The sequence below is a fragment of the Sciurus vulgaris genome, assembly GCF_902686455.1.
Source record: "Sciurus vulgaris genome assembly, chromosome: 18".
NCBI lineage: Eukaryota > Metazoa > Chordata > Mammalia > Rodentia > Sciuridae > Sciurus > Sciurus vulgaris.
In genome coordinates, this window is record NC_136479.1 from 11,162,453 (window position 1) to 11,181,560 (window position 19,108).

At 40.6% G+C, this 19,108-nt stretch overlaps 3 protein-coding genes across 12 annotated transcripts in view; 2 read left to right on the top strand and 1 right to left on the bottom strand.

Annotated features, from left to right (window-relative positions):
• PARN (poly(A)-specific ribonuclease) overlaps positions 1-19,108 on the bottom strand; it is a 578,557-nt gene that overhangs the window by 248,026 nt on the left and 311,423 nt on the right. The window lies entirely within an intron of this gene.
• Positions 1-19,108, top strand: part of MRTFB (myocardin related transcription factor B) — a 386,264-nt gene that overhangs the window by 101,915 nt on the left and 265,241 nt on the right. The window contains exon 1 of one of the 10 annotated variants that reach the window (XM_079120565.1): positions 6,207-15,337. The exons of the other annotated variants lie outside the window; for them this stretch is intronic. Within the exon in view, the coding sequence (XP_078976691.1) occupies positions 15,217-15,337 (121 nt within the window). The 5' untranslated portion in view covers positions 6,207-15,216. Of the gene's footprint in view, positions 1-6,206; positions 15,338-19,108 lie in introns of those variants that run through there. 10 annotated transcript variants of the gene reach the window in all.
• On the top strand, positions 136-1,966 carry LOC306649564 (RNA-binding protein with serine-rich domain 1-like). The gene is made up of 2 exons (XM_079120588.1): positions 136-154; positions 381-1,966. Exon 2 carries the CDS (start codon positions 495-497, stop codon positions 1,434-1,436), a length of 942 nt encoding a protein of 313 aa, XP_078976714.1. The 5' UTR covers positions 136-154; positions 381-494; the 3' UTR covers positions 1,437-1,966.

Sequence of the window (19,108 nt, forward strand, 5' to 3'; positions counted from 1 at the left end):
GTCCGGTTGGCAGCGGCCCAAGCAGGCCCACGAGACCCTGCCGGGAGAGCGGCCTCCGCAGTCGGGGCCCTCCCGCTGAGCCGGAGACCCAGGCCCCCCACGCTGGGCCCTGCTTGGGGAGTGGCCAGTGAACCAACGAGGTCGGGGAGCGAGGGCGGCGAGTCGCGGAGCCGAGGGGGGCGGAGTTGCTTTGTGGGACATCCTGGAAGGCGAGCGGCTCTTTTAGGAGTCGCTAATTCAAATATTCACTCCGAGAACTTTTACCGAGCCCCTGTGCGCCGCTCTCCGCTCTAGGCTTTGAGGGTTCGGCCCACTGTGGACCGAGCACGGCGACCGAGCTCCCAAAGGAAGATACGGGAAGGTTAGGTCGATGGCGGAAGCTGCTCTTTGGCGTAAATTGCAATCGATTAGGGATCGTTTCTCAGACTCAAGTTAGAAGTGAGAGTTCAGATAAGTGAGGCCGCCATTGCTGCTTTGAACACCTCAAGGGGAGAATGGATTTATCAGGAGTGAAAAAGAAGAGCTTGCTAGGAGTCAAAGAAAATAATAAAAAGTCCAGCACTAGGGCTCCTTCTCCTACCAAACGCAAGGACCGCTCTGATGAGAAATCCAGGGATCGCTCTAAAGACAAAGGGACCACCAAGGAGTCGAGCAAGAAGGACCGTGGCAGGGATAAGACTCGAAAAAGGCGCAGTGCTTCCAGTGGAAGTAGCAGTACCAGGTCTCGGTCCAGTTCCACCTCCAGCTCGGGATCTAGCACCAGCACAGGCTCAAGCAGTGGATCCAGCTCCTCCTCTGCATCCAGCCGCTCCGGAAGCTCCAGCACATCCCGCAGCTCCAGTTCCAGCAGCTCCTCTGGATCTCCCAGCCCTTCTAGGCGCAGGCATGAAAACAGGCGGCGTTCCCGTTCCAAATCCAAACCACCTAAAAGAGATGAAAAGGAAAGGAAAAGGCGGAGCCCTTCCCCTAAACCCACCAAAGTGCATATTGGAAGGCTCACCAGGAATGTGACCAAGGATCACATCATGGAGATATTTTCCACCTATGGAAAAATTAAAATGATTGACATGCCTGTAGAAAGGATGCATCCTCATCTATCCAAAGGCTATGCATATGTGGAGTTTGAGAATCCAGATGAAGCTGAGAAGGCACTGAAGCACATGGCTGGAGGACAAATCGATGACCAGGAGATCACTGCTACTGCTGTGTTGGCCCCTTGGCCTAGGCCACCCCCCCCACCCCCCCCCCACCCCCACCCCCGGCGATTCAGCCCTCCCAGGAGAATGCTGCCACCACCTCCCACGTGGCGTAGGTCGCCCCCACGCATGAGGAGGAGGTCACGCTCGCCAAGACGCAGGTCCCCCATGCGCAGGCGGTCCCGCTCTCCTGGCCGCTGCCGCCACAGAAGCCGCTCCAGTTCTAACTCCTCCCGATAAATAGGGCCACCCAGGCTCATCTGTCTATACCTTGTGTTCCACTCAGCTCAGTTGTGTCACTTTTCTAGCCGAAGGAGGGTTAGCAGGAAAGGACCCCTCACTTGGGCAGGCTTCAAAGGCAGCAGTTGAGGCCTTTGCTCTGCAGGCAGGTTCTGGCTGCAGAAGTGCTGTGCCCCTTGGGGTGCCCTGCAGTTTTCTGGCTGGAAAGCTCACCCATTCCCATTCCTACGTCTGTTCAGTGGCAGAGCCAGCAGGGACCTGCAGGCTTCCAGGTGGCAGTGTGGCCCAGCCTCTTCACAGATGTGTGGACTGGGCCAGTCTGGCAAACCTGGTTGTACCCTTGGCTGTTGCTGTGCTGTGTCTGCAGGAAAGGGGACCAAGCCACTGTTCCTGTTAGGCCTGGCCTTTCCCCGCCTGCTTGAATTCTTTTCCAGCCTCTAGGGTAGTGCCCCACGTGTTAGTTGCTGTAAATGGTTCTGTCTGCCCTTGTCCTCCCACAGCCCCGCGCCCCACATAGCCCTTACTCTGGAATTGGCAGCGGGCCGAGGCCGCTCTGCGAGCTCCCGAGGCCTGCCTGGCTGCCGGCGGTGTCTTGCAGGGCGCCTCGGCAGCGTGTACATGCTGTTTTGTTTCTCGTTGTACAGTCAGTACTATAAGATGTTTTGCGTTTTGTAACTTTGTAGCGCTTTAGAAGGTTGTTTGTACTGTTGAGTAGTGATGAAGATGTACTGAATAAACCTAGGAGCCAGCAAAAAAAAAAAAAAAAAAAGAAAGAAAAGAAAAGATACCCATAAACTAAAGGTGAAAGAATGGGGAAAATCATACCATGCACATGGACTCAGCAAAAAAGCTGGAGTATCCATATTCATTTCAGATAATGTGGACTTCAAGCCAAAGTTAGTCAGAAGGGATAAAGAAGGTCATTTCATACTGCTTAAGGGAAGCATAAATCAGCAAGATATAACAATCATGAACATCTATGCACCAAACAGTGGCTCATCCACGTATGTCAAACAAATCCTTCTCAATTTCAGAAACCAAATAGACCATAACACATTAATACTAGGTGATTTTAACACGCCTCTCTCACCACTGGACAGATCTTCCAGACAAAAATTGAACAAAGAAACCATAGATCTCAATAACACAATTAATAATTTAGACTTAACAGACATTTATAGAATATACCATCCAACCAAGAGCGAATACACTTTCTTCTCAGCAGCACATGGATCCTTCTCTAAAATAGACCGTATATTATGCCACAAAGCTAATGTTAGCAAATACAAGAAGATAGAGACACTACCTTGTATTTTATCAGATCATAATGGATTGAGGTTAGAAATAAATGAAAGAGTAAAACACAGAAACTATTCCAACATCTGGAGATTAAACAATATGCTATTATATGATGAATGGATAACAGAAGATATTAGGAAGGAAATTAAAAAATTCTTAGAGGTAAATGAGGAGAAAGAAACATCGTATCAAAATCTCTGGGACACTATGAAAGCAGTACTTAGAGGGAAATTTATTTCATGGAGCGCATTTAATAAAAGAAGTAAAACTCAACAAATAAACGACCTAACACTACAGCTCAAAGCCCTAGAAAAAGAACAGACCAGCACCAAAAGTAGTAGAAGACAGGAAATAGTTAAACTCAGAGCTGAAATCAATGAAATTGAAACAAAAGAAACAATACAGAAAATTGACAAAATAAATAGTTGGTTCTTCGAAAAAATAAACAAAATTGATAAACCTTTAGTCACACTAACAAAGAGAAGACGAGAGAAAACCCAAATCACTAAAATTCGGAATGAACAAGGAAATATCACAACAGACAGGATTGAAATACAAAACATAATTAGAAGCTATTTTGAAAATCTATACTCCAACAAAATAGAAAATTTCGAAGACATCAACAGGTTTCTAGAGACATATGAATTGCCTAAACTGAACAAGGAGGACATACACAATTTAAATAGACCAATTTCAAGTACTGAAATAGAAGAAGTCATCAAAAGCCTACCAACAAAGAAAAGTCTGGGACCAGATGGGTTCTCAGCCAAGTTCTACAAAACCTTTAAAGAAGAGCTCATTCCAATACTTCTCAAAGTATTCCATAAAATAAAGAGGAGAGAACCCTCCCAAACTCATTCTATGAAGCCAATATCACACTGATACCTAAACCAGACAGAGACACATCAAGGAAAGAAAATTTCAGACCAATATCCTTAATGAACATCGACGCAAAAATTCTCAACAAAATTTTAGCAAATCGCATACAAAAACATTAAAAAGATAGTGCATCATGATCAAGTGGGTTTCATCCCAGGGATGCAAGGTTGGTTCAACATCAGGAAATCAATAAATGTCATTCACCATATCAATAGACTTAAAGTCAAGAATCACATGAGTATTTCAATAGATGCAGAAAAAGCATTTGGTAAAATACAGCACCCCTTCATGCTCAAAACACTAGAAAAAATAGGGATAGTGGGATCATTCCTTAACATTGTAAAGGCCATTTATGCTAAGCCCATGGCTAATATCATTCTAAATGGTGAAAAACTGAAAGCATTCCCCCTAAAAACTGGAACAAGGCAGGGATGCCCTCTTTCACCACTTCTATTCAACATCGTTCTTGAGACTCTAGCCAGAGCAATTAGACAAACCAAAGAAATTAAAGGGATACGAATTGGAAAAGAAGAACTCAAACTATCCCTGTTGGCTGATGACATGATTATATATTTAGAGGAACCTGGAAATTCCACCAGAAAACTCTTAGAACTCATAAGTGAATTCAGTAAAGTAGCAGGTTACAAGATCAATGCTCATAAATCCAATGCATTTTTATACATAAGTGATGAATCTTCAGAAACAGAAATTAGGAAAACTACCCCATTCACAATAGCCTCGAAAAAAATAAAATACTTGGGAATCAATCTCACAAAAGAGGTGAAAGACCTCTACAATGAGAACTACAGAACACTAAAGAAATTAAAGAACACCTTAGAAGATGGAAAGATCTTCCATGTTCTTGGATAGGAAGAATTAATATTGTCAAAATGGCCATACTACCTAAAGTGCTCTACAAATTCAATGCAATTCCAATTAAAATCCCAATGACGTACCTTACAGAAATAGAGCAAGCAATTATGAAATTCATCTGGAAGAATAAGAAACCAAGAATAGCTAAAGCACTCCTTAGCAGGAAGAGTGAAACAGGGGGTATTGCAATACCATATCTTCAACTCTACTACAAAGCAATAGTAACAAAAACAGCATGGTATTGGTACCAAAATAGAAAGGTAGATCAATGGTACAGAATAGAAGACACGGACACAAACCCAAATAAATACAATTTTCTCATACTAGACAAAGGGGCCAAAAATATGCAATGGAGAAAAGATAGTCTCTTCAACAAATGGTGCTGGGAGAATTGGAAATCCATATGCAACAGAATGAAACTAAACCCATATCTCTCACCATTCACAAAACTAAACTCAAAATGGATTAAGGACCTCGGAATCAGACCAGAGACCCTGCATCTTATAGAAGAAAAAGTAGGTCCAGATCTTCAACATGTCGGCTTAGGACCAGACTTCCTTAACAGGACTCCCATAGCACAAGAAATAAAAGCAAGAATCAATAACTGGGATAGATTCAAACTAAATAGCTTTCTCTCAGCAAAGGAAACTATCAGCAATGCGAAGAAAGAGCCTACAGAGTGGGAGAATATCTTTGCCAATCATACTTCAGATAGAGCACTAATCTCCAGAATCTATAAAGAACTCAAAAAACTCTACTCCAAGAATACAAATAATCCAGTTGACAAATGGGCTAAGGAAATGAATAGACACTTCACAGAAGATCTACAAGCAATCAACAAACATATGGAAAAATGTTCAACATCTCTAGTAATAAGAGAAATGCAAATCAAAACCACCCTAAGATTCCATCTCACCCCAATTAGAATGGCGATTATCAAGAATACAAGCAACAACAGGTGTTGGCGAGGATGTGGGGAGAAAGGTACACTCATACATTGCTGGTGGGGCTGCAAATTAGTGCAGCCACTCTGGAAAGCAGTGTGGAGATTCCTCAGAAAACTTGGAATGGAACCACCATTTGACCCAGCTATCCCACTCCTTGGCCTATACCCAAAGGACTTAAAATCAGCATACTACAGAGATACAGCCACATCAATGTTCATAGCTGCTCAATTCACAATAGCCAGACTGTGGAACCAACCTAGATGTCCTTCAATTGATGAATGGATAAAGAAACTGTGGTGTATATATATATATATATATATATATATATATATATACACACACACACACACAATGGAATATTACTCAGCCATAAAGAATGATAAAATTATGGCATTTGCAGGCAAATGGATGAAATTGGAGAATATCATGCTAAGTGAGATAAGCCAATCTCAAAAAGCCAACGGATGAATGATATCACTAATCAGTGGATGATGACACATAATGGGGGGAGGGAAGGGTTAGTGTTAGGGTTAGAGTTAGGGTTAGGGAGGGGGGCAAGTATGGAGGAAGGAAGGACTGTATAGAGGGAAAAGAGGTGTGGGAGGGGTGGGGGGAAGGGAAAAAATAACAGAATGAATCAAACATTACTCTGTGTAAATTTATGATTACACAAATGGTATGCCTGTACGCCATGTACAAACAGAGAAACAACATGTATCCCATTTGTTTACAATAAAAAAAATACATTATAAAAAATTAAAAAAAGGAAGCATCACAATATCAGACCTCAAACTATACTACAGAGCTATAGTAGCAAAAAGGACATAGTATTGGCACCAAAATACACATGGAGAACAATGGTACAGAATAGAAGACACAGAGACAAACCCATCTAAATATGGTTATCTTATACTAGACAAAGGTGCCAAAAATACACATTGGAGAAAAGATAGCCTATTCCACAAATGGTGCTGAGAAAACTGGAAATCCATATATAACAAAATGAAATTGAACCTCTCTCTCTCACCCTGTACAAACGTCAACTCAAAGTGGATCAAAGACTTAGTCACTAAAACAGAGATCCTGAGCCTAACAGAAGAAAACATAAGCCCAAATCTTCATGTCAACTTAGGACCTGACTTCCTCACAAGACTCCTAGTGTGCAAGAAGTAAAATCAGGAATCAATAAATTGGATGAATTCAAACTAAAAAGCTTCTTGGCAAAGGAAACAATAAGAGCCTGCAGATTGGGAGAAAACCTTTTACCACATACACCTCAGATAGAGCACTAGTCTCCAGGATATATAAAGAACTCAAAAAACTTAACACCAAAAAGCTAATAACCCAGTCAATAAATGGGCTAAGGAACTGAACAGATACTTCACAGAAGAAAAATACAATTGATCAACAAACATGTTCATCATCTCTTGCAGTTAGAGAAATGCAAATCAAAACTACTCCAAGATTTCAATTCACACCAGTCAGAATGGCAGTTATCAAGAATACAAGCAATAATAAGTGTTGGCAAGTTTGTGGGGAAAAAGGTACACTCATATATTGTTGGTGGAGCTGAAGATTGGTGCACCACTTTGGAAAGCAGTATAGAGATTCCTAAGAGAACTTGGAGTGGAACCACAGCATACTGTTGTGGGGTGCAACTTAAGAACAAACCGATCACCACTGAGAAGTCCAAATTTGAGAGTCTTTATTAAGCCGGCTGGCTGACTGTCTCACAGAATGCCCCAAAAATGGCTGTTCGGAAAACAGCACCGACCACAGGGTTGCAGGGGTTCTTATACCATAAATCAACCGTACATCAACCTTAAATGTCTGTTGCTATGATTCAAAATTGCAAATATCATGAAATCATCAGCAGAGGGGGAAGTGGGTCAAAACGACCCTACCTAGGTACAAACTAAAGAATGGTTACTAAAATCCAGACAATCATTGTTGACATCACCGTTCACATGGTGCATTGTTTAGGAGAAATAGGAATCAAAAAAGAACAATTTTTCATCATGTAAGATTTGTCATTTTGTATTGCTAAACATGTCACGCTAAGTAACTGTTGGTGGGTACAGAGGCAGGGTGTTCCCATGGGAGAAGCTAAGCAACTGTTGATGGGTACAGAGGTGGGGTGTTCCCATGGGAGAAACATTTCCTACATGACATGGAGTCTCAGAGCAAAATGGAGTCTGTTTAGTCATTGCCCAAATAGCCTGGCCTGTAACAATTTCATAACCCGAATCTGTCAGCCCATCACAATACTACAGTGATGCAGCCAAATCAAGGTTTATAGCAGCTCAATTCACAATAGCTAAACTATTTAACCAACATAGATGCCCTTCAGCAGATGAATGGATAAAGAAAATGTGGTACATACACACAATGGAATATTATTCAGCTTTAAAAAAGAGTGAAATTATGACATTTGCAGGTAAATGGATGGAACTAGAGAATATCATGCTAAGTGAAATAAGTCAATCCCAAAAAACCTAAGGCTGAATGTTTCCTCTTATAAGTGGATGCTGATCCATAATGGGGGGTGGGTAGGGAAGAATGAAGGAACTTGGTATTATGCAGAGGGCATATTATGAGGGGAGGGGTGGGAATGGGAAGCATGGTAGAATGAGACAGACCTTATTACCCTGTATACGTGTATGAAAAAAAAATTTTAAATAAAAATAGATGGGAAAAAAAAAAACAAAAAATTTCATGAAAAGTGATTTGGAAAAAATTATGTTTAAAAGGGTCAAGGGGCAATAATGTAAAAATGTTAGAGAAACATGATTGTAGATGGTTTCCTGTTACCACATGGCTAATCCCAAACATTGCACTGGTCATAACTTAGTGTTATGCCTTTCGTCTTTGGTGAGATTTTAGTCTTCTTAACTTTTTGTTCATCCCTCTTTGCTGACCCTTCAAAGCCCTAGTCATTTCATTCTCCCTTATGTTCTGTGACTCAGGAAGTCATCTCAGAATTTAAGGAAGACTGACCTGAAGGTGAATCTTTCATCTAGCTTGTTCTATTTATCTAACTATGAAGTTTAGAAATAGAGAAAGGATTTGAATGACTTTTTTAAGACAAAAACGTGTATTCTGTCATTTCTTGATTACTCACCCTAATGAGTCCAGCAGGAGGAGACAGTCACCCTCAGGTCGACAGAACATTTCCATTAAGTGGTGCTGCTGGCCCCACGGAGCACGTACCTGTAAAATGTGTTCCTCTGCCCCATGCTGCTGTTGGCCCCATCCCATACAGTGTTCTCACCTTTCGGTCTGAGCAGAGGTCAGTCAGCAAGCTATTGATTATAAAATTCTAATCCGAAAAAACCTTGCCATCGTTGTGGTTCACATTTCCAGATAATAAAGCAAACCCAGGAGGGTGGAGCCACTGTGCCAGATGCGTTGCATGTTCCGGGATGAGAGCGCATACGCACAGACCACAGGCCAGCCACGGAACTGTCTGCCCTCTCATAGTGTGTGGTTGTGCTATGCTACTTAGCTGCAGAAATCACCAGTATCTTCGTTCAAAACCTCATTAGCTTGGAAATGAGAGAAAATTTTATCCCTTCATGAAACAGTGGTTTAAATGGGGGCTGATTTGTTAAATCTGTTTACATCTGAAATATTGTATGTCCAATACATATTTTTAAAGTGAAGAAATATGTGTGTATATATATATATGTGTATATGTGAATTTTTTTTTTAAGGGGCTCAGTAAGTTGCCTAGACTGGCCTCATACTTGGACTCCTCCTTCCTCAGACTCCTGAGTAGCTGGGATTACAGGCATGCCACTGCACACAGTTTTATTGTTTTGTTTTGTTTTGTTATTTTTAACTTGTAGGTGGACACAACACCCTCTATTTATTTATTAATTATTTTATGTGGTGCTGAGGATCGAACCCAGGGCCTCACACATGCTAGGCGAGTGCGCAACCACTGAGCCCCAGCCCCAGCCCTGCACACACATTTTTAAACCATAAAAATGGAGGCCATTTAAGGCACAGACCTGATTTCAGCAATAGCACTGTTTAATTTCCTTTTAAAAATAATATTTTAAATTAACTAAAGGGATTTATCATGCCCATTTAGTGATGATCTAAAGATACAGTATTTCACTGTAGTGTTTATGTTAAAAAGGAGAAAAATAAGGATCAAAAATATACATTTTCCTAAAAATAGTGTACCTTTAGAAGAAAATTTCAGGTATGAGCTTCACTAAGATTTTTCTCCCTAAATGCATCCATCCTGTGAGGATTTTAACTATCTGGTTCAACCTGTGTGAAGAAAGCCATGGAGTCCACCTTCATTCACTGCAGCAGGTAGCGACTGAGGGTCTGTGACAGCAACCCAGGTGGAAGTCGAAAGGGAAGGTCGTCTTCTCTCAGTCTCGAGTCAGAAAAGCTGCGGGAGAAGTTCGCCTTGGTTCTTAGCCGTTCCTGTACGTTCGTTTCTTTCAAATGCTTTGCTTTGGTAAAGCCTTAGTAATATACCCAGGTTCTTCCTTATTGGAGTGCAGCAAAATCACAGCGAGAATCTTATCATCAGTAGTTTTGTGAGCATACAGTAACTCTGCCAAGTTTTTGTGTCGGTCCCTTGAGCCATGTTTGTTTGTGTTCTAATTCCCTGAAGCCTTTCTTGGATTGTTCCTACTCTGAGCCATACAGTTTTCTCACGCTTATTAAATATCTGTGCTTAGGATGGTGGGAAAATTGACTTGATTTATGTCAATCTCTTTCATATTAAATTAGCTCTTTGGAGTGTGCGTATACACATTGTAGAAGCAAGTTCGTCATAGCAGAAGTGACTGTAACCACACGTCATGTGAAGTTCTCTTGGCAGTAGAGCTCGACAATAGTGAAGGTGCTGTAGCATACACAATAAGGAGCAAGGGCAAGCCTACTGGAAAGCAGTGTGTGTAACAGCTGTGGACTTCTCTTACTTAGAGGTAGTGCACAGCTCCTTTCCTCCCTCATTCAATACAAAAGACTGGGACTGAGCACGGCTGCTGCCCTGGGCGGATGGAGGGTGGGCCAGGGAGAGGAGGCCCATGGCTGGCTACAGCAGTGGCAGGGGTGGTGATGCAGGGCATCCATAAGTTGGGTGGCAGAGACCATGGGAGAGAAACTTCTCCCTGCAGGAAAAGACAGCCATGAATATAGAAATGAGAATGAGCTCATTTGGAATTGGAAGCACCAGAGTGAATTGTGGTTTTCAATATATATAAAAAGTCTGAATGTATATATTTAAATATGGATGTATTTTGTGTCTTCTAATTTACAGAGATGTAAGTGTGTGTGTGTGTGTGTGTGTGTGTGTGTACACACGTATCAACTCACAGATACATTTTCCAGCTCCCTCTACAGAGGTGACCTGGGAACATTGACAGCCCTAATAGCAGCAAGCACACCTAGTCTTCAGACCTGTTTATAGATGGGGCAAAAGTACAAGATAAGCCTGGAACATCTTGTGCCATAAAGTAAGAAAGTCCTCAAAGAATGATAGGGCCACGACACTAAGAAACTGTAAGAGTCTCCACTGGCAAGATCTGGGACAATCTGAACATCTGAATAAATCATAATGGTAACAGTATAACCCAGTGCCTGAAGTAGGAAACCACGGATGCATGCTGATGTAAGTATGCAGTTATAAACCAGGTATTCTTTTCTTAAGTTGAATGTGCCACTGATATAGGTGGTGTATCCCAAGTTTACAGTGGTGCAGATTCTTTAACTTTACAAAGGTACAGAAGTGATACACATTCAGCAGAAGCCATTCTTGGAATTTGCATCCTTTCCTGGGCTAGCGGTGTGCAGTCTGATTCTCTCTTGCAATGCTGGGTGGCAGCAGCGAGCCACTGCTCCAGTCAATCCCAGGATCACCAGGGGAAACAGCCAGATCTCCCCAGGGTGCTGTGTTGCTGACATATTCTACATTTATGTGTATTGTTAAATGCATGTCCGACTTAACAGTATTTTTAGTTTCCAGTGGGTTATCAGGATGTAAGTTGAGGAGCATCTGTAAATGTGGAATGAATGGTAGCATTTTTGCTAGAGTACATCTCCTGACCCTAACATGAAAAGACACTAGGCAAACCCAAATTGTGGGTGTTTCTATTAAACAACTGACTTGTAATCTTCAAAATGCAGGGCTAGAAAGATTGAGAAAACGAAATGGAAGCAAACAGGGGGCTTGATAACTTGGTGCCCTTTGTGATCTTGGGTTGGATCCTTCTGCTGTAAAGGATGTTGTTGGGACAGTTGGAATTTGAATGGAGTTTTGGATCATTGGCAGTGATATATCCATATTAGTTTCTTGATACCAGTGGTTATATTGTATCTCTGAAGGAGAATATCCTTGTTTTAGGATTTAAGTGCTGGTATTCCTTAAAGAGGTATCATGTCAGAACCTAGTAACAGAATGTTCATAGGGAAAAGACTCTGTGATATTGAAATTACTTCAATTTTTTTCTGGAAAATGGTAAAATAAATGTTCTTCCAGGCACCTTTACCATAGAGAATTTATTTCCTTTTGAAACTACAAAGACTTTAAGTATAAACCTACCATAGGTCAGTGTTTCCTTATTGGGATTTTGGTACTTCTCAGATATAAAACAGTAAGCTTACAGGGGATCCATAAAAGAGAAAAAAAATTTTGAACACACTGAATACACACGTATACTACAGAACCAGTAAAAGTTTTAAAGTGGCACATGTAGTTGTGTATCTACTCAGGTTCCTAGATTTGTGCCCTAAAGTCATTTGAGCATTTTTCAGGATTTAAGAGCAACATCCTGGAAAAGGGAATGTTTGAGCTTATTGTTTTTATTTGTCTTTTGCAAAGTAAGAATGCAGGCCCTGGAACCAAGCTGCCTGCTTTGGAATTCTGGCTACAACTTATAAGATATCTGCCTCTGACAAAATATTTTATTTTTTTCCCTCAGTTTTGAGGAAAATTGCAATAATAATGTTGAACTCACAAGCCTGTCAACAGGATAAATGAGAATAATTTATAAAAGTACTTAGATTGTGACACATAGTAAACACTCTATAAAGTTAGTTATTATTTCATAAAAAGTTAAAATACTTTTGTTAAGTCATTCTGATATGATTCTGCTGGTTTTCTTTTCTCTTATCCTTAGGAGACCTTAAAGTTGTAGCTTCTGCTCAGAAATCTGTCCTAAAGATCAAACTGAAGTCTAGAAATGGAGCGTAGTCTAAAAGCCAATAGGCAAGCTATAAGTGGTGGCACATGACTTCATCCCATTGACTCAGGAGGCTGAGGCAGGAGGATCACAAATTTAAGGCCAGCCTCACCAACTTAGCAAGGTCCTCAGCAACTTAGCAAAACCCTGTCTCAAAAGTTTTTAAAAAAATCTAAAGGTTTGGGAGTATAGCTCAGAAGCAAAGTGCCCCTGGGTTAAATCCTCAGTACCAAAACAAACAAAAGAATAATAGATAATACAATGCAGTACAATGGACTTGGGCTTTGGAGAACTGAGACTGGTTAAATTCCAAGCCTGCCATTTACAGCCTTTATAGCATTGAACTTGATCTGCAAAATGTCTACTATGTATACACAATCATGGTGATCATAAGGATTATTGGTGGTTAAGTGAGATGATCTTCACAGAACATCTAATTGAGTGACCAACCTAAAGAACGTCCTCAAGCCAGGCATGTTAGCACACATTTGTAATCCTGGCTTGGGAGGCCAAGCCAGCAGGATTCCAAGTTCAAAGCCAACCTCAGCAATTTAGCAAGACCCTATATCAAAATAAAATTTAAAAAAAAAAAAATTTAAGGGGTTAGGGATGTAGCTCAGTGGTAAAGCACCCCTGAATTCAACCCCCAAAATAAATAAATAAATAAAGCCTGATGCTTCTGACTATCATAGGTCATAAGAAATTTGAGAAAAAAAAATGTCCTTAAAAAGTGATTTAATACTGAAGGAGTAATTTCATTAGAAAAATACAAGTCTTAGGATCAGAGATAACAGCAGAAGGCTTGAGGGCATGATTGAAGTGTGTGATAAGCTCCTTACTGTTCCTGTGGAAGTTCAGGCTTCCCGGATGGGTTTAAGTTGCTTCAGAGGGAATTTGTGTTGACAAGAAGCATGTCATGTGTTGGGTAATGCCATTCGCAAGAGATGCAGGAGAAGGATAGACAGCAATCTTTCTAGAACGGTGTGGGTTTAACACACTAGCCTTGGAGTGAGAGACAAAGGACAGCCCCATCTGTGTGAAAACTGTATTGATTTTCTTGGCTTTATAGATGTGATGCTTTATCCCACAGGAGGGTCATGTCAGCTTCATAATTAAAGTGTATTTGAACATTTTCTTTTAAAGAGAAAATGTGCTTCCTGTAGAGAATATTTGTTCGTCTCACATTAGTGGCTTTTATCCATTGGTCTAGGACATCTTTAGGACTCAAGTTTTATCATCTGTTTTCCTGTCACACTTCCTCTGCCTTAATTCACTCACTTAGTTATGCCATGAGTCGAAGACTCCTGATAGTTCAAGGCATTCTACTGAATGCTAGTTCTAAAAAATCGAACAAAAAGAACCCCTCATGGAACAGGATTTAGAGTATGCTGCTGTTCTGACCTCTGGTGGGTTTTATGGGAGCTCTCTGAAAAGGTGCATACTTTGAACCATTTTTTTAAAAACCATATCATTTTGGCTACAGATACATGCGTGGTGTATATGGAAACAGGCTTGACTCCACATTCCCTGGACTTTCTATACATAGAGATTTCTTCCAGCAGCAGTCCTTATACTCCGTGCACAGCAGCATGTGACTTGCGGGAGAGGTACCCGATGTCCATAGTTCCCGTGAAATTAAACTTGGGCTGAAGGCTGACTGAATCTGTTATGAAATAGAAGCTGTTCGTTGTCGTTGCTTTTAATACACAGGAGGAGATTTTTCCTTTTAAAAAAAACTCATGGCAATGTTAACTCTCTCAGCCGACTAGTGGCACAAAGCAAAACTGCTGCTCGGATCTGAATCACGAAAGGAAGAAAACTGCAATTACAGAACATTTCCCTTTTACAAAGAGCAGTGGCTCTGCCAGGGAGAGCCCTGTGCAGCAAACGGCACACCACAAAAGAACTTCAGTAGCGAAATGACTGACTTTCCATCCAGCTATGTTAGTAGCATGTTTACTCAGTGTGTGCCTCTGCTGAGATAAGACCTGCCTTTTCAGATGTCTCAGCCTGCCGTTTGTTTAGCTGGAGAACTTAATGAGCAATGAATGTGCTCGGCTGGCCGCTATAAACTATTTCCACAGCCTGCGGCTGTGTTTATGAAGAGACCAAGAAAGACCACAGGCAGCAATTTGTCTTCTTAGGTATCAGCATAGTCTTCTCTTTTAACAACTAGAGGATTTATTTTTAACTGCTTGACTCAGTGTTTGTCAGATGATTCGGACCATCAAACTGCAGATTGAAGTACCCAGCGCGGGGGAAGCTGGAATGGCAAGGGGAAGGGGGCTGGCTGGGAAAAGGGGTGGGATTTCAGAATCGTGCCTCACAGGCTCTGCCTCCCGACGTGGGAGAGAGTTAAGGGCTTCCAGCAGCATGAGCGTGTTTGCAGGTCAAGCTGGGAACTTGAGGGTAATGGCTGCCTTCAGCTACTTAAAGACATAGTTGCCCAGCCATTGGAGTATTGTGAAGAGCAACCAAGGACTAGGGGCCAGAGTATTCTGAGCACCACTCTGCTATCCTGCAAACCGAGCCTTTCTCCTGCTGGATGTTGCCTGTCTTCGGAAGCCTCTCACCATGATCGATAGCTCCAAGAAGCAGCAACAGGGTTTCCCAGAGATTTTAACTGCCGGGGATTTCGAACCTTTAAAAGAAAAGGAATGCCTTGAGGGGAGCAACCAGAAAAGTCTCAAGGAAGGTCAGTCTGTTTGTGGACAGGGGCAGGATGGCCAGATTTCCATTCCCATCTACAGGCGAGCTTGTCTGTCTGCTTGCTATCCGTGTGCCTGCTCTGTGTTCACCGGTAGCCTTACGTGGTCCAAGTTCTGTGCAGTGAAAGCTTAATGCTCTTACTAAAGATTCATTAGCTGATAGTACTCTAGGGATATTGCAGTGATTGATAGTAAGGGGACTTACTTAATTTCAGCAAAATCTTTGCAGTTTCTTTTGCATATTTTCTGATTTTTTTTTTTTTCCCATTTCCTCCCCCACCCTCGTGGTTTTTTGGAGAGGACATTTCCTTTTCAGTATTAGGCAAAACACTGCTTGTTTTAGGTTTACAAACACATAATTCCAAGAAAATTCATTTTCCCCAATTAACATGATGCTTTATTGTCTGACGCCAATAAGGTAGCTAGCTCTTTCTGAATTTAAATCCTAAAACGATGGATTATTTGATTATGATGTGCATTGCATCATTTTGTTTTAGGAAGCACATTGCATAGTTTTGGGGTTTGTTTATTTTAACAAAGCAATCAAAGAATAAGCTTGAGAGTACTGCCAGTTATTCTTGTTAGTGACCACTGCTAACACAGGTACCTCACTGATTGATTTTTTAAAATGGCCAAAGATTTGGCTTTGCTGTTCCCTGTCCTGATTAGACTGAAGTGTGGCAAGCCCAGTGCAGTCTGCTTTACTGTAGCATCCAGAGATCTAGGGCTATGGTTTAAGAAATTCGAGGTCTACAGAAAATAAGTTCTTCCTAAATTTGAGATATGAGGGCCACCCCTCTCAATTTAATGTGAAAATTGGTTTTCTCATCCTCTCTGGAAGAAAAACCCCCATGGTAACCCTTTTTTATGCTTCCAGCTCCAACAGCCACCCTTTGCCTCCCCTCTGTCTCCTGCTCATCTTATATAGAGACACAGAGTACAAATGTAGTTTGTCAGCCTAAGTCGCTCTTTGAGCTTCTTCCAAAAGCGTATATCTCCTTTTATTTCTTTGAGACATTTACAGTATGTGAATGTCATGACAGAGTATTACAGACTTAAAAGATAAGAAGAAACAATAGCTGGACTTGCAGGGGGTTGAACTACTTACGGGTATGGGTAGAAAAAACACCTAGATCGAAACAAATGACACACGATAAAGTATAAATAGCTCTTGTAAAAACTGAACAATGGGTTGCCTCTGCTTGCGCACAGCATGCAGTTATTGTACATTCTTATAAAACTCAATGCTGGTCAGATTTTTAGGACACATTTCAGGAGACTCATGGAAAGGAACTTAAAAATTTTAAAACATTAAAAAGTTTAAGGATTTATGTATCACTTAAGTCAAGTTTAAGCATTGAGCTCCTATTAATAGTTTTTGTGCCACTTGAAAATCCAGCAAAGTAGAGGAAAATGGAATAGGAGCAATAAAAAGATATCACAAAGCCAAGTGTGATTAAGGAGCTTAGAAAACAAGGATTAAAAGTAAAAAGACGGGGAATGGGGTTGTAGCTCAGTGGTAGGATGTGTGCAAGGCCCTAGGTTCGGTCCCTAGAGTGATGATGGATGGATGGATGGATGGATGGATGGATGGATAGATGGATGGATAGATGGATGAAAACAAAGTAGGAGTCAATAGCCAAGTAGAGTCAAGATGGTTACATAATGTATGGAGTCTTCCTGGCAATTCTGGGATTTATACAGGAGCAGTAGTATAATGTTGACTGAGTAAAAGAACATGGACTGAGGGGAAGGTCCTCAGGTTCAGATGTCAACACATTGCTTACTAGTTTTGTGGCCCTGAACAGGTTCAGTGCTCTGAACCTTAGTTTCCTCAATTTTACAATGAGGATAAACAATATCAACTTTCTACTGTTTTTATGAGATACCAGGTGTAATGTCAGTTTCTCATGCCCCTTCTTACTCACTTTATTTTAATCCTTTGTTACTCTTTTCTTCTATTTAAAATTTAAAATCTGGTATAGATCTTTAAAGTAGAAAAGTAGTCTGTATATATTACTGTCTGGTAAATTCATAGGTGTAAAGAGGTGGAGGAAGAACTTCCATGTTTAAAACACTCCACAGAAATGATGGGATCGTAAAATCCATCTATCTCACCACAGTTTTCACTGAGTGGGATTTTGATTACTTACTATCTTAATGATCATATTTCTGCTCATTTTCTGCAAAATAATAATAAAATAATACAAATTTATATCAAGGGTTATCTGCTAACTCAGAAATTTTGTGGAAAGCTGCTTTTTTATTGGGAGTCATTTGAAAATGCCTTTGTTCCCTCTGAAAAACCGAACTTCTGAAATTCAATGTGTCACAGTTACTGCCTGCAAATTGACAACCAATGGTCAGCTTAGCAAATTGGCAGACAATAATCAGGAGAAGCACCTGGGCAGCTTCGTCTACTTTCAGGTATTAGGTTGTACATCAGTTGTATTAATCTCTGAAAGGTGATTGATATGATATGACAACAGTTGTTCAAAGACCTCTAATTGGTTTCAAAATGCCCTGGAGTTTAATTATGCTGTTTTGTCAAATGAGACAAATATACAAGCGACTATTAATACTGCCTCATAGTTTATGCCTTGTTTGTTAAGGGACACTTATTAAAAGTGTTAGATTTCACATCAATACTCTTCTGTTTTCCACTCATTGTTAGCAAGTTGTTTTTTGTTTGAAAACAACCTCTAGAATTTTTTTAAATGTTTGAATTTTAAGTTTCTCAATAATAAAGGAAGAATAAATGTTAGTTTGATTCTAATCACATAGACACCAGTTTGGTCTCTGGTATTGTCAACTTATGACTCTAAGGGACTGGAAGTCCCTTAAGTGCTTGCTGATATTGATATATTTTCAAATTCCATAACTGTTGGCAGTGCTAATTGAAATTATTATGGGATGGGGGACAGAAACGGACTTTGTAAGAAATAATCATAGGAGTCCAGAATTTATGTAATATCTTAACAAGAAAATGTAGTAACACATTTTGAAATATTGAAAGAAGGGTTTTGTTTGCCTTTGTGGTGCTGAGAATCGAACACAGGGCCTCTGGCATGCTGGGCCAGCGCTCTGCCACTGAGACACACCGCCAGCCTGAAGGCGAGGTCCTAAGGGCACCACCTAGGAACAAAGCGTTGTCATCACAAGCCAGGGAATCCTTTGGACAGTCAAGCACCTCACCTCAGTTTTGTTAATGTGTACATAGCCTTCTCGGTAAATACCAACCACATGTGTAGTTGGAAAACTTAATTTTTCTTCCACGTGAGAATAGCAAGAACAGTCATACATTCCCCTGAACAAATTCAAAATAGCAGTCTCTTTAAACTAGTTTCTTTTGTCAAAAGCAGCAATAGGAAATATTAACTTCTAACTTGTCTACAAAACACTATGAACATTTTTTAATTATGCTGAACACATGAGATTTAAATTTAATTTCTAGATCTATAACCAAGAAGGATATTACAAATCACTCTGACTTAACAACAAAAATCAATAATTATGAATTTTCAGGAAAAATCAAATAAATTGAGATGTTTGATTTAGATAAACATTAATATGTCATTTTGGGGAGAAATAAATTGTAATTCCATTGCTACAAGTTAGTTACATTCCATGTTTATCAAAGGCAAATGAATATAAAAAGGAAAAATTGATATTCCATATAAAGAGCTCTCTGTCATTGAAAATAAGTTACCACAGAAGGAAAATTGGCTTGTGTATTAATTACTTGGTCTTAAAGGGCT

Excerpts from the sequence above, each read along its gene's own strand:
- LOC306649564 (XM_079120588.1), top strand. The coding sequence starts at position 495 with ATGGATTTATCAGGAGTGAAAAAGAAGAGCTTGCTAGGAGTCAAAGAA.